We start from the raw sequence: 15,734 nt of genomic DNA on the forward strand, positions 1-15,734 counted from the left end.
TGTAATTGATGGTTCCTAAAACGGCTTTAACTTTTACAAATGTAACTATAATTTTATCGCTTGCCATATTTTTTAAAAGATTTTTTTTAAAATGTAGTATCATGCCTGTTGTACCATAGCAACCATTGAGTCGATACTTCAACCAAAACACAAGCACTGTAACCATAGCAACAATTGAGTCTATACTTCAACCAAAACATAAGCACTGTAACCATAGCAACCATTGAGTCGATACTTCAACCAAAACACAAGCACTGTAACCATAGCAACCATTGAGTCGATACTTCAAACAAAACACAAGCACTGTAACCATAGCAACCATTGAGTCGATACTTCAAACAAAACACAAGCACTGTAACCATAGCAACCATTGAGTCGATACTTCAAACAAAACACAAGCACTGTAACCATAGCAACCATTGGATCGATACTTCAAACAAAACACAAGCACTGTAACCATAGCAACACTGGTGTTTTCTGACCTGTAGCGACAACAAACGGAATGTGATGGTCAACTTCAGCATCCAGCCTCAGCCTGGCTACAACACCAGCGCGCCCCTCCCCATCCTGAGCAAGCAGCTGGAGGCGATACTGGCCCGAGGTTTCAAGAACAGCATCTTCGTCATCGACCCAAGCTCCATCTTTATTCGGCCAAACGGTGAGACCTTCGTTTTTCGATCCTCGAACTTCGAACTATTCTGTCTATTTCAATTGAGCTGAAGTAACCCTGAACTTTGATTAAACGCTAATATTTTCATCACTCAAAGTTGTTTTTTTCTTTAAATAAATATATTTTAATAAAACCATTTAATAAATATATTTTAATCAAAACATTTAATAAATATATTTTAATCAAAACATTTAATAAATATATTGTAAAAATTAACTAGTCATAAATATGTTGTAATAAAATATCTTTCATAAAACAATGTAATTAATATATTTATAAAAATCTTTAATAAGTATATTTTAATATATTTATATTATTTAAATATTTAATATTTGGCAATACACATCTTGTAATATGGTCTTTAAATAAGTAGGCCCTGTCTCTTAATAATATTTGTAAAAAAAAAATTAAAATAAATGTTTTTAAATAAAAATGTAATGTTATAATTATGTTTTTAAATAAATATGTAATGTTATAATTATGTTTTTAAATAAAAATGTAGTGTTATAATTATGTTTATAAATAAAAATGTAATGTTATAATTATGTTTTTAAATAAAAAAGTAATGTTATAATTATGTTTTTAAATAAAAATGTAATGTTATAATTATGTTTTTGCGTATTCGATAATTACATTGACCTCTTATTTTTAAATCACAGCTTTGATAAGGCCGAACATAACTCTACCTCCACAAGGTAAGTGACATTCAAATGACATAGTGACATTCAAATAACCAAGTAACATCTGAATGACAGAGTGACATCTCACAGTCTAATGCAGTTACAACTAAGCAAGTAACATCCAAATGACCGAGTAACATCCAAATGACGGAGTAACATCCAAATGACCGAGTAACATCCAAATGACCGAGTAACATCCAAATGACCGAGTAACATCCAAATGACCGAGTAACATCCAAATGACAGAGTTTTAAATGACCGAGTAACATCCAAATGACCGAGTAACATCCAAATGACAGAGTTTTAAATGACCGAGTAACATCCAAATGACAGAGTTTTAAATGACCGAGTAACATCCAAATGACCGAGTAACATCCAAATGACCGAGTGACATCCAAATGACCGAGTGACATCCAAATGACAGAGTTTTAAATGACCGAGTAACATCCAAATGACCGAGTAACATCCAAATGACCGAGTGACATCCAAATGACGGAGTAACATCCAAATGACCGAGTAACATCCAAATGACCGAGTAACATCCAAATGACAGAGTTTTAAATGACCGAGTAACATCCAAATGACCGAGTAACATCCAAATGACAGAGTTTTAAATGACCGAGTAACATCCAAATGACCGAGTGACATCCAAATGACGGAGTAACATCCAAATGACGGAGTAACATCCAAATGACCGAGTAACATCCAAATGACCGAGTAACATCCAAATGACCGAGTAACATCCAAATGACCGAGTAACATCCAAATGACCGAGTGACATCCAAATGACCGAGTGACATCCAAATGACGGAGTAACATCCAAATGACCGAGTGACATCCAAATGACCGAGTGACATCCAAATGACCGAGTGACATCCAAATGACCGAGTGACATCCAAATGACCGAGTGACATCCAAATGACCGAGTGACATCCAAATGACCGAGTGACATCCAAATGACCGAGTGACATCCAAATGACCGAGTGACATCCAAATGACGGAGTAACATCCAAATGACCGAGTGACATCCAAATGACCGAGTGACATCCAAATGACCGAGTGACATCCAAATGACCGAGTGACATCCAAATGACGGAGTAACATCCAAATGACCGAGTGACATCCAAATGACCGAGTGACATCCAAATGACCGAGTGACATCCAAATGACCGAGTGACATCCAAATGACCGAGTGACATCCAAATGACCGAGTGACATCCAAATGACCGAGTAACATCCAAATGACCGAGTGACATCCAAATGACGGAGTAACATCCAAATGACCGAGTAACATCCAAATGACCGAGTGACATCCAAATGACGGAGTAACATCCAAATGACCGAGTAACATCCAAATGACCGAGTAACATCCAAATGACCGAGTAACATCCAAATGACCGAGTGACATCCAAATGACCGAGTGACATCCAAATGACGGAGTGACATCCAAATGACCGAGTGACATCCAAATGACCGAGTGACATCCAAATGACGGAGTAACATCCAAATGACCGAGTGACATCCAAATGACCGAGTGACATCCAAATGACCGAGTGACATCCAAATGACCGAGTGACATCCAAATGACCGAGTGACATCCAAATGACCGAGTGACATCCAAATGACCGAGTAACATCCAAATGACCGAGTGACATCCAAATGACGGAGTAACATCCAAATGACGGAGTAACATCCAAATGACCGAGTAACATCCAAATGACCGAGTAACATCCAAATGACCGAGTAACATCCAAATGACCGAGTAACATCCAAATGACCGAGTGACATCCAAATGACCGAGTGACATCCAAATGACGGAGTAACATCCAAATGACCGAGTGACATCCAAATGACCGAGTGACATCCAAATGACCGAGTGACATCCAAATGACCGAGTGACATCCAAATGACCGAGTGACATCCAAATGACCGAGTGACATCCAAATGACCGAGTGACATCCAAATGACGGAGTAACATCCAAATGACCGAGTGACATCCAAATGACCGAGTGACATCCAAATGACCGAGTGACATCCAAATGACCGAGTGACATCCAAATGACCGAGTGACATCCAAATGACCGAGTGACATCCAAATGACCGAGTGACATCCAAATGACCGAGTGACATCCAAATGACCGAGTGACATCCAAATGACCGAGTGACATCCAAATGACCGAGTGACATCCAAATGACGGAGTAACATCCAAATGACCGAGTGACATCCAAATGACCGAGTGACATCCAAATGACCGAGTGACATCCAAATGACCGAGTGACATCCAAATGACCGAGTGACATCCAAATGACCGAGTGACATCCAAATGACCGAGCGACATCCAAATGACCGAGTGACATCCAAATGGCCGAGTGACATCCAAATGACCGAGTGACATCCAAATGACCGAGTGACATCCCACCGACCTGGAAAGCCCATGTGAGCTGATGAAGCTGATCTCTCGCAGGCAAATGTGTGCCGCTGAGCGTGTCTGTCTGTGCCAACAGCAACACCTCCTACCCCAACTTCCTGCACCAGCAGACCCAGACTGAGGCCGAGATGACGGTCAAGCAACATTACGGCCTCAGCTTCCAGCCCGCCTGTTACGTCACGGCCGGCGACTACTTCTGCGCAGTTATCTCCCCCCAGTGTGGAGCTGACGGTAGACCCATACCCCCCTGTCGTCGCTTCTGCTTGAGTAAGTCCTCTCATATAAGTAACGCATGGGGGGGGGGGGCTATTCTACTTACAGATGCTATCATCTACCGCGAGCCAGTAAATGTCCGGTTAAACCCAGCTTGGCAGTGAATGTCCGGTTAAACATAACTTGGTTAACATCTAAATTTACGCAATTTTTTTTTTAACTAAACATCATCAAATCATCATAACCTTATCAAATATAATGACCAGTAGCCAAATGCAACTAATGACTAATCACTACTCTTAATTAAACTAAACTTAACCTAGCATATGTAAGCCTTGACATGGGGCGTCTATTCTAATCCCTAGCTATTGGCTCAGTTGACTGAAACCAGACTGGTCAAATCCTAACCTCAGTCTTAATTAGTCTAAAATGAAACCAAAAAGCTTATCAATTTAGAAAATTCGTTACACTAAGAAAAATGGAACCAAATTCAAATACTAAATATAATTCAAACACTACACAATAAGAAATCTAAAAGTGACAAAATACCCAATCGGACTACACACAAATCGAAACCACAAAAATACAATACAAAAACTGAACCATTTGACACAGGCCTCGACATTCCCACAGAATGTCCCTCCCTATACCACACAGGCCCCGCCCACAGAATGTCCCTCCCTATACGACACAGGCCCCGCCCACAGAATGTCCCTCCCTATACGACACAGGCCCCGCCCACAGAATGTCCCTCCCTATACGACACAGGCCCCGCCCACAGAATGTCCCTCCCTATACCACACAGGCCCCGCCCACAGAATGTCCCTCCCTATACGACACAGGCCCCGCCCACAGAATGTCCCTCCCTATACCACACAGGCCCCGCCCACAGAATGTCCCTCCCTATACCACACAGGCCCCGCCCACAGAATGTCCCTCCCTATACCACACAGGCCCCGCCCACAGAATGTCCCTCCCTATACCACACAGGCCCCGCCCACAGAATGTCCCTCCCTAAACCACAAAGGCCCCGCCCACAGAATGTCCCTCCGTGATACACACACCACGATCGCGAACTTATTGTTTTAGGTATGTAAAATCGGCCGAGACTAGTAATGTTAAAAAAAGGTGACTCATTAAATTTTAGTAATCATTTCACATTTTTAGGAGGTTTTATGTTTTGAAAGTTACAAAAATGTTTCAAGGTTTCATTCATGTAGGCCCAACTGTTTTAAACAATAAGGCCTATATTAAAACTTTTCAGTAAAAAATAAAGACTAGCGATGTTTCCATCAGATGCAAGCAAGCTCTTTTACAATGGCAGCCATTTTGTTGAAGTTTTTTTTTGTAAAATTATAGTAAGAGATTCAGGGGAAGCCACTCTAACGTACAGATGGCCGCTTTTTATATAGCAAATCCTGCTCGCAAACACTGCTGTTTAAAGTTAATTTCTTGCCTATATTGATATTGATATATTTAGCCATTGATTTTGGTTTATTATTCAGTTATCTATAATATTTGTCAGAAATATATCACAGTATACTTCTATTAAGGCCTTAACAATGAGGCAACTTTTTTTTCACATTACTAGCCTCTGCCGATTTTACGCTCCTAAAATAATCGATTACCCAAAATTTTGCTCTAAGCTAAAGTACACACACACACGACAGCTACACACAAGAAGATAGTCCCTAACTCAACTATAACAGCTACACACAAGAAGATAGTCCCTAACTCAACTATAACAGCTACACACAAGAAGATAGTCCCTAACTCAACTATAACAGCTACACACAAGAAGATAGTCCCTAACTCAACTATAACTGCTACACACAAGAAGATAGTCCCTAACTCAACTATAACAGCTACACACAAGAAGATAGTCCCTAACTCAACTATAACAGCTACACACAAGAAGATAGCCCCTAACTCAACTATAACTGCTACACACAAGAAGATAGTCCCTAACTCAACTATAACAGCTACACACAAGAAGATAGTCCCTAACTCAACTATAACAGCTACACACAAGAAGATAGTCCCTAACTCAACTATAACAGCTACACACAAGAAGATAGTCCCTAACTCAACTATAACAGCTACACACAAGAAGATAGTCCCTAACTCAACTATAACAGCTACACACAAGAAGATAGTCCCTAACTCAACTATAACAGCTACACACAAGAAGATAGTCCCTAACTCAACTATAACAGCTACACACAAGAAGATAGTCCCTAACTCAACTATAACAGCTACACACAAGAAGATAGTCCCTAACTCAACTATAACAGCTACACACAAGAAGATAGTCCCTAACTCAACTATAACAGCTACACACAAGAAGATAGTCCCTAACTCAACTATAACAGCTACACACAAGAAGATAGTCCCTAACTCAACTATAACAGCTACACACAAGAAGATAGTCCCTAACTCAACTATAACTAACAACACGACATAAAACTTGAGGTGGGACACTATAACAAACTTTGCATACAAACAAATTTAAAGAATATTAACTAAACAGCACAAGCAGCCCTAAACAATGGCGGACTACTTAACTACAACAACAATCTTCAACAGGAAAGAAAAAGATATATTCGCTTTTTTTACTTTCTCGTATATACGAAGTATAGAGAAAGTATTGTAATCGTGCAAAAAAAAATCGAGATTTTTACAAATCTCGACGTTTTACACCTCACTGATACGGAAAAACATAATTTTGCAATCTTGTCCGTATGTCTGTGTGTGTGTGTGTCTGTCTGTCTGTCTATGTGTAAACACGATTACTTGAGTACCGTTACAGCTACGTTGATGAAATTTCATATATAGGTATTTTATCAAAATCGTAGATCCGTATAAACTTTTGAGCGATTTCCGACAACCGGAAGTGGTACTTTTTCTACTTTGAATTTTTCAAAAGACTATAACTTGAGTACTATTTCAGATAGATAAATGAAATTTCAAATGTAAGTAAAAGATCTAATTCTCTACCTTCTATCAAATTTACTAATTTACGCTATTTCCGATTTCTCAAAAAACGCATGTAAATTTATAAAGAACTAATAATATTACGCACTATTATGCGCTTTTTGCTTTGGCGTTCACTTGGTGCGCAATTCTTTTTTTCTACTAGATTTTATTCTATTTTTAAAAGTTTAAGTAAACAAAAATCATGTCTATATTCCGAGTTGCCATCCCACGTAGTGTTATATTAGAATATTCGAGAAAGTTTAGGGGAGATCACTCCCGGTTTATTTTAAATTGAAAGTCGTAAAATAATAATTGTTATGTTAAATAACTCCAGCCCCTTACACATAGCAAAAGCAAACTAAATTGGACCTATCTAACATAGCTACATAGAACTAAACCCAATTAACATAGCTAAATTAAACTAAACCTAATTAACTAAACCTGTCTAACATAGCTACATTGAACTAAACCTATCTAACATAGCTACATTGAACTAAACCTATCTAATATAGCTAAAGGGGAGGGAAGAGTGAAATATTTTAGGACTCACGAACCCTAACCCTAAACCTGAATCCTAACCTAAGCATTACCTTAACCTTAACTGAAGCTTAGGGTTTGTAGATGTTTGTGTGTTTTTAGGATAAGGTTTAGACTAAATTTGTAATCGACAGTGTGTGGTGTTACGCAGGGTTATTTCCTGCTCTCTCTATACCATATATACTTATAGACATCTATACCATATATACATATACATATATAGACATCTATACCATATATATATATATATATATATATATATATATATATATATATATATATATATATATATATATATATATATATATATATATATACATCTATACCATATATACATATAGACATGTATGAATATGTTTGAACTGTGCTGACCTAGATGTGAAAAGAATGTGTACACGTGATACACACGAATCAAGTTTCCTGAACATGCACTCGTGTGACGAGTTCCCGGACAGTGAGGACCCAAAGATCTGCGTCAGGGACCCCAATCAGGGTGAGTCGTATGTACCCGTCCTATATATAGAGGTCTATGTGGGTACCCGTCCTATATATAGAGGTCTATGTGGGTACTCGTCCTATATGTAGAGGTCTATGTGGGTACCCGTCCTATATATAGAGCTCTATGTGGGTACCCGTCCTATATATAGAGGTCTATGTGGGTACCCGTCCTATATATAGAGGTCTATGTGGGTACCCGTCCTATATATAGAGATCTATGTGGGTACCCGTCCTATATATAGAGGTCTCTGTGGGTACCCGTCCTTTATATAGAGGTCTATGTGGGTACCCGTCCTATATATAGAGGTCTATGTGGGTACCCGTCCTATATATAGAGGTCTATGTGGGTACCCGTCCTATATATAGAGGTCTATGTGGGTACCCGTCCTATATATAGAGGTCTATGTGGGTACCCGTCCTATATATAGAGGTCTATGTGGGTACCCGTCCTATATATAGAGGTCTATGTGGGTACCCGTCCTATATATAGAGGTCTACGTGCAGAGTCAAAATGGCCAATTACAAAACGGCCCTGTCAAAAAAAAACCCAACATGACGGCCTTGATATAAGAGTCACGTCAAATCAACCCCGTCAAATAGGCCAGCGACAAATGGACCCCGTCATATAGGCTCCCGTAATTTTTGTTCCCGTCAAAACAGCCCCGTTATTACGACTCCCGACAAATAGGCTCCTGTCATTTTGGCTCCCGACAAAAGGACCCCTGTTAATACGGTTTCTGTAGAGACTAAGTCTCCCGGCGAAACGTCCTCTTTGAATATGACACCTGCCAGTGGCACCCCTTCATCAATATGACACCTAACCGTGGCACCCCTTCATCAATATGACACCTAACCGTGGCACCCCTTCATCAATATGACACCTAACCGTGGCACCCCTTCATCAATATGACACCTAACCGTGGCACTCCTTCATCAATATGACACCTAACCATGGCACCCCTTCATCAATATGACACCTAACCGTGGCACCCCTTCATCAATATGACACCTAACCGTGGCACCCCTTCATCAATATGACACCTAACCGTGGCACTCCTTCATCAATATGACACCTAACCGTGGCACCCCTTCATCAATATGACACCTAACCGTGGCACCCCTTCATAAATATGACACCTAACCATGGCACCCCTTCATCAATATGACACCTAACCGTGGCACCCCTTCATCAATATGACACCTAACCGTGGCACCCCTTCATCAATATGACACCTAACCGTGGCGCCCCTTCATCAATATGACACCTAACCGTGGCACCCCTTCATCAATATGACACCTAACCGTGGCACCCCTTCATCAATATGACACCTAACCGTGGCACCCCTTCATCAATATGACACCTAACCGTGGCACCCCTTCATCAATATGACACCTGCCAGTGGGACCCCTTCATCAATACTCTTTAGAGTTGGCTTAGCCAACACTCTTAAGTAATACAACGTATGCATCTCTTGTTCGGCAGGTCTTATTTTTATTTTATTTTATCTAGTATGCTTGTAGGTTATCAAAACAAAATGACGTTATCCTAGGAACGTTTTGACGAGGCCTTTTTGTCCCGGGCAGTTTTGGCGAGGTACCAGTTGTCTATGTAGGAACCCGCGTAGAGTTGACTTGGTGTAGAGTTGACTTAGTGTAGAGTTGACTTGGTGTAGAGTTGACTTGGTGTAAAGTTGACTTGGTGTAGAGTTGACTTGGTGTAGAGTTGACTTGGTGTAGAGTTGACTTGGTGTAGAGTTGACTTGGTGTAGAGTTGACTTGGTGTAGAGTTGACTTGGTGTAGAGTTGACTTGGTGTAGAGTTGACTTGGTGTAGAGTTGACTTGGTGTTCTCCCCTCTACAGCAGGCACGTGTGTTCCTGTCACAGTCCCCAACAGCTACTGCGCCAGCCAGGGTTTCAACCAGACAGCTTTCCCCAACACCCTCTACCCCGAGGACAGCTCCATTTATGTCGTCATGCACTTCATGGAAGGTCAGTTGATGTTACAGGTCATGCACTTCATGGAAGGTCAGTTTAGGTTACAGGTCATGCACTTCATGGAAGGTCAGTTGATGTTACAGGTCATGCACTTCATGGAAGGGCAGTTGATGTTACAGGTCATGCACTTCATGGAAGGTCAGTTGATGTTACAGGTCATGCACTTCATGGAAGGTCAGTTTATGTTACAGGTCATGCACTTCATGGAAGGTCAGTTGAAGTTACTGGTCATGCACTTCATGGAAGGTCAGTTTATGTTACAGGTCATGCACTTCATGGAAGGTCAGTTTAGGTTACAGGTCATGCACTTCATGGAAGGTCAGTTTAGGTTACAGGTCATGCACTTCATGGAAGGTCAGTTGAAGTTACTGGTCATGCACTTCATGGAAGGTCAGTTTATGTTACAGGTCATGCACTTCATGGAAGGTCAGTTGATGTTACAGGTCATGCACTTCATGTAAGGTCAGTTTATGTTACAGGTCATGCACTTCATTGAAGGTTAGTTTAGGTTACAGGTCATGCACTTCATTGAAGGTCAGTTGATGTTACAGGTCATGCACGTCATGGAAGGTCAGTTTATGTTACAGGTCATGCACTTCATGGAAGGTCAGTTGATGTTACAGGTCATGCACTTCATGTAAGGTCAGTTTATGTTACAGGTCATGCACTTCATTGAAGGTCAGTTTAGGTTACAGGTCATGCACTTCATTGAAGGTCAGTGTAGGTTACAGGCAGCAATCGTGCTACGGTTAACCAACCGTGGCATTTGTCGCATTCGGGCAAGTGTCCATTCGGGCATTTGTCGCATTCGGGCAAGTGTCCATTCGGGCATTTGTGTCATTCGAGATAACGTCCGGCTCCCAAGTGTGTGTGTGTGTGTCTGTTTATGTAAGTGTTTGTGTTTAAGTGTGTGGGGGAGGGTAGCTGACACTATTAGAAGAATAGCTGTGCATTGGATTATGCTTAAGTAATTGATTTATCTTTGATGTGTGATATTTTTAATGGGTTATTTTCTATTCTTATTAAAAGTTGTGTGATACATGACTAAAATCAATGTATATTAATTCACGGATTTGTGTCTTTGTCATAAATATTTTTCAATATGTAATAAGTTAAATAAACCATTTTGTTTTTTCAATTACTGTTTAAAAGTGCATGTTACAAAATAATACAAATTTTGAAATGTATTAAAACTCCACTGTAAATAAATGACGTTAAATGGAAACCATAAACAACATAAAGCGATCAACAGATAAATTGAACTGGTTGGCTTGCCACATGACTCTTTTCGTCAACTGAACATTTGAAAACAATTATTTCACGCCTTTAATCAGTTTGACAATTAAAAAACCAAAAAAAAAAAAAAAAAAAAAAATCAAACGGACACAAACCAAATCCAAACGCAAACCTAACCACAAACGCAAACCCAACCCAAACACAAAGAAAACGCAAACATAAACATGAACGCAAAGTGCTCTTAGTCTAGTCCGGGGCGCCAAATCGCACCATACTGGGGCTACGGCGGATGCGGCTGATCCAACTTACTAAACGATTATAGTACCCCCAACTTATATATAGTCTGTCTTTTGCACTCGCTTAGGTGAACATAAGCCCCATAGCTAACACGGGAAAGCCCGGGGCGCCAAATAGCACCCTGTCGGGGCGCCGGAGGACGCCCTGATTCGATTCAGTTAAAGACTATTGTTACGCAACTCTACAACTGATAGATTTAACGCAACACTCGGATTCTTTTGGGATGGTTCTAGACTGATGAACTATACGAAACTATAAAAGATTACTAGAAACACAACTCTTTGCAGACTCGAAATCTAATGTCTAGGGTTATATATAAATGCAGAGAACTTCTGAATCTAATAGAACTTTTAATCAAATCCAAAACTTTCTAAAGAGCAACAAGTTTAAATAATAAAATACAATGCATAATATATAAAGCTCAATTCTGAATGTAACATGTTTGTAATAAATTTGTTTGTCGTGGATACTTCAATGGATTTAAGTGTTAGATTATTAAAAAATTTCTATTGAAAGTCTTTACAAACAATTTTCATTTTATGTACTTAGAATAATAATTTTCAATTATGAACATTACATAAAAATTTTAAAAAGTGTATCAACGTTTATAAAATTTCTAAAATTGTGTCTGAAATGTATTGACTGCACAGTTACTTCCCTTTAAAAAAATCATTAAATCGGGGGAAGAAAGAATTTACTTTTTATTACTTTGTTTTGGTGTTAAGAAAAAAAATAATTACATAATTAGCGGGGATTGATTAAGTGCAATGTCGTTGGTATTTTTAATACTGCCTTTTATTTATTCTATACACTGAACATACTGTTCAATAATTATTTTTTTTAAATCAATAACATTTAATAAGCCAGGTCCTACAAATCATATATGTTTATTTCTTTCCATTTACGGATAAGCTTTGAGTATTATCATTTTATTCACTAAATTAAAACAGGCGCGCCCCTGCACGGTTCGATTTGGCAGCCTGGGCTATCGTGTGAGCGCTATGCTGCATAATTTTGTTTTAAACAGTGCGATAGACTATGGATAAGAATGGTTACTATAATCTTTAAGTGAATCAAACCCGGGCGTCCTCCGGCACCCCGACAGGGTGCTATTTGGCGCCGCGGTCCTTCCCGTGTACGCTATGGTACCTACGTTCTCTCTCTCTCTCTCTCTCTCTCTCTCTCTCTCTCTCTCTCTCTCTCTCTCCAAAGCATAATGGGATATCGACACAAAGGCGAAGGACTATAGGAAGGATTATAGGAAGGATCCAAAACACGAGTAACAAGAGCACAGTTTTGAACACCGTCGCATGAGTCTTATCCATAGTCTATCGCACTGTTTAAAACGAAATTATGCACAATGGCGCTCACAAATCGAACCTTGCCGGGGCGTCGCGGACGCGCCTGATTCAATTTAGTGAAAGATTAAAATACCTCAAGCTTATCCGCAAACGATAAGATAGAAGTAAATATAGAGGACATTTAGGAGCTGGTTTCTTAACGGTTATAGATTTTTTTTTTAAATAATTAGCAAACAGTAAGTTCAGTGTGTAAAATAAATAAAAGGCAGTATTTAAAATGCCTACATCATTGCAATAGATCAATCCACGCTTATTATGTGCTTATTTTTTTCCTAACACCAAAACAAAGTAATAAAAAGTAACACCCCCCCCCCCCCCCCCCCCACGATATAATTATTTTTTTTTAAGGATCCAAGACATGAAGTGCCTGGTCATATTCAACTTCTGAAAAACTAGCACACGTTTAAAAATACCAGATTAGTAACGTTTTGATGACATAAAAAGCTGCTTGAGTTAGGTGTTGGACTGATAAAAAGCTGCTTGAGTTAGGTGTTGGACTGATAAAAAGCTGCTTGAGTTAGGTGTTGGACTGATAAAAAGCTGCTTCAGTTAGGTGTTGGACTGATAAAAAGCTGCTTGAGTTAGGTGTTGGACTGATAAAAAGCTGCTTCAGTTAGGTGTTGGACTGATAAAAAGCTGCTTCAGTTAGGTGTTGGACTGATAAAAAGCTGCTTGAGTTAGGTGTTGGACTGATAAAAAGCTGCTTGAGTTAGGTGTTGGACTGATAAAAAGCTGCTTGAGTTAGGTGTTGGACTGATAAAAAGCTGCTTGAGTTAGGTGTTGGACTAGATTTAGAGAGGCCGTACTTCTCACGTGTTGGAAAAGCTCTGACTTATTCGTGTACCAGAAACTAAATGGATACATTCAACGAGATAGAATCACAACTAAATGGATACATTCACCGAGATAGAATCACAACTAAATGGATACATTCAACGATATAGAATCACAACTAAATGGATACATTCACCGAGATAGAATCACAACTAAATGGATACATTCAACGATATAGAATCACAACTAAATGGATACATTCACCGAGATAGAATCACAACTAAATGGATACATTCAACGATATAGAATCACAACTAAATGGATACATTCACCGAGATAGAATCACAACTAAATGGATACATTCAACGATATAGAATCACAACTAAATGGATACATTCACCGAGATAGAATCACAACTAAATGGATACATTCAACGATATAGAATCACAACTAAATGGATACATTCACCGAGATAGAATCACAACTAAATGGATACATTCAACGATATAGAATCACAACTAAACGGATACATTCACCGAGATAGAATCACAACTAAATGGAGACATTCAACGATATAGAATCACAACTAAATGGATACATTCACCGAGATAGAATCACAACTAAATGGATACATTCAACGATATAGAATCACAACTAAATGGATACATTCACCGAGATAGAATCACAACTAAATGGATACATTCAACGATATAGAATCACAACTAAATGGATACATTCACCGAGATAGAATCACAACTAAATGGATACATTCAACGATATAGAATCACAACTAAATGGATACATTCACCGAGATAGAATCACAACTAAATGGATACATTCAACGATATAGAATCACAACTAAATGGATACATTCACCGAGATAGAATCACAACTAAATGGATACATTCAACGATATAGAATCACAACTAAATGGATACATTCACCGAGATAGAATCACAACCAAATGGATACATTCAACGATATAGAATCACAACTAAATGGATACATTCACCGAGATAGAATCACAACTAAATGGATACATTCAACGTTATAGAATCACAACTAAATGGATACATTCAACGAGATAGAATCCCAATATTTCCACAAAATTGTCATGTCCATGTTTCTTGGATAGCGAATGGAAAACATGATTCCCATTAAATATAGTAGAATTTTGTATTGGTCCTTAAGTGACAACTAATACAACACATGGGTATTACTGCTGTTACCTTCCGGTTGGTTTCTGATAAACACAACTCTTCGTGACTTCGTTCGCTACTTTTATTCCGTCTCAAATACATTCAAGCGTAGCCCTCGTCCTACCCGCTATCAACTAACCAGCTGACTGACCCCCTACAATCGTTCACTCGCCCTTTGATACCCGCATTCGACCTTGGGATTACAATACATAAACATACAAGGGTAACTACACAGTAGGGTGAGCTCCACTCACACAGGCACTCTCCCCTAGTTCTAGACTATTCTAACCTATTCTAATCTGACCTACAACTGACCCGTAACAACTGCCATTACCCTTACTCAATCTTTAATCAATCAGAAAAAGAAATCCGTCCGCTTCACCAGTATAAGCTAATATACTTGGCTATGATTTGACCAATCAAACGATGAGCTGGTGTTTCATCATGTTTTTATGTGAATTTTCACTAAATACCAAGATTCTGTGTTGCGTATGTTTATGCATTTTTCCCAAATTGGAGAGTTCCTCTGAGCGTCACTAGAAACGTTTGTATTGTGAAGTTTGTATTGTGGTTTGCATTGTGACGTTTGTGTTGTGACGTTTGAGTAGTGACGTTTGTATTGTCACGTTTGTATTGTGACGTTTGTGTTGTGAGGTTTGTGTTGTGGCGTTTGTTATGAAGTCTAATCCAACTGCACTTTTTAAAACTGTATTTTTCAAAATTATAAATAGAGCTATGTTAACAGTAGGTATATCGATCAATGTGTACAAAGTGTACGAAATTTGCAATTACATATATATATATATATATATATATATATATATATATATATATATATATATATATATATATATATATATATATATAT

General features: G+C 38.9%; 1 protein-coding gene across 1 annotated transcript in view; it reads left to right on the forward strand.

Annotated features, from left to right (window-relative positions):
* The window catches only part of LOC131939665 (uncharacterized), a 126,154-nt gene that overhangs the window by 92,359 nt on the left and 18,061 nt on the right, over positions 1 to 15,734 (forward strand). The window contains exons 7-12 of the mRNA XM_059298126.1: positions 489 to 658; positions 1,330 to 1,365; positions 3,816 to 4,046; positions 7,882 to 7,998; positions 9,865 to 10,425; positions 10,534 to 10,605. Of these exons, the coding sequence (XP_059154109.1) occupies positions 489 to 658; positions 1,330 to 1,365; positions 3,816 to 4,046; positions 7,882 to 7,998; positions 9,865 to 10,425; positions 10,534 to 10,605 (1,187 nt within the window). The remainder of the gene's footprint in view (positions 1 to 488; positions 659 to 1,329; positions 1,366 to 3,815; positions 4,047 to 7,881; positions 7,999 to 9,864; positions 10,426 to 10,533; positions 10,606 to 15,734) is intronic.

This window comes from Physella acuta, unplaced genomic scaffold, assembly GCF_028476545.2.
Source record: "Physella acuta isolate Inbredline_101_S28 unplaced genomic scaffold, ASM2847654v3 ptg000288l, whole genome shotgun sequence".
NCBI classification, from domain to species: Eukaryota; Metazoa; Mollusca; class Gastropoda; family Physidae; genus Physella; species Physella acuta.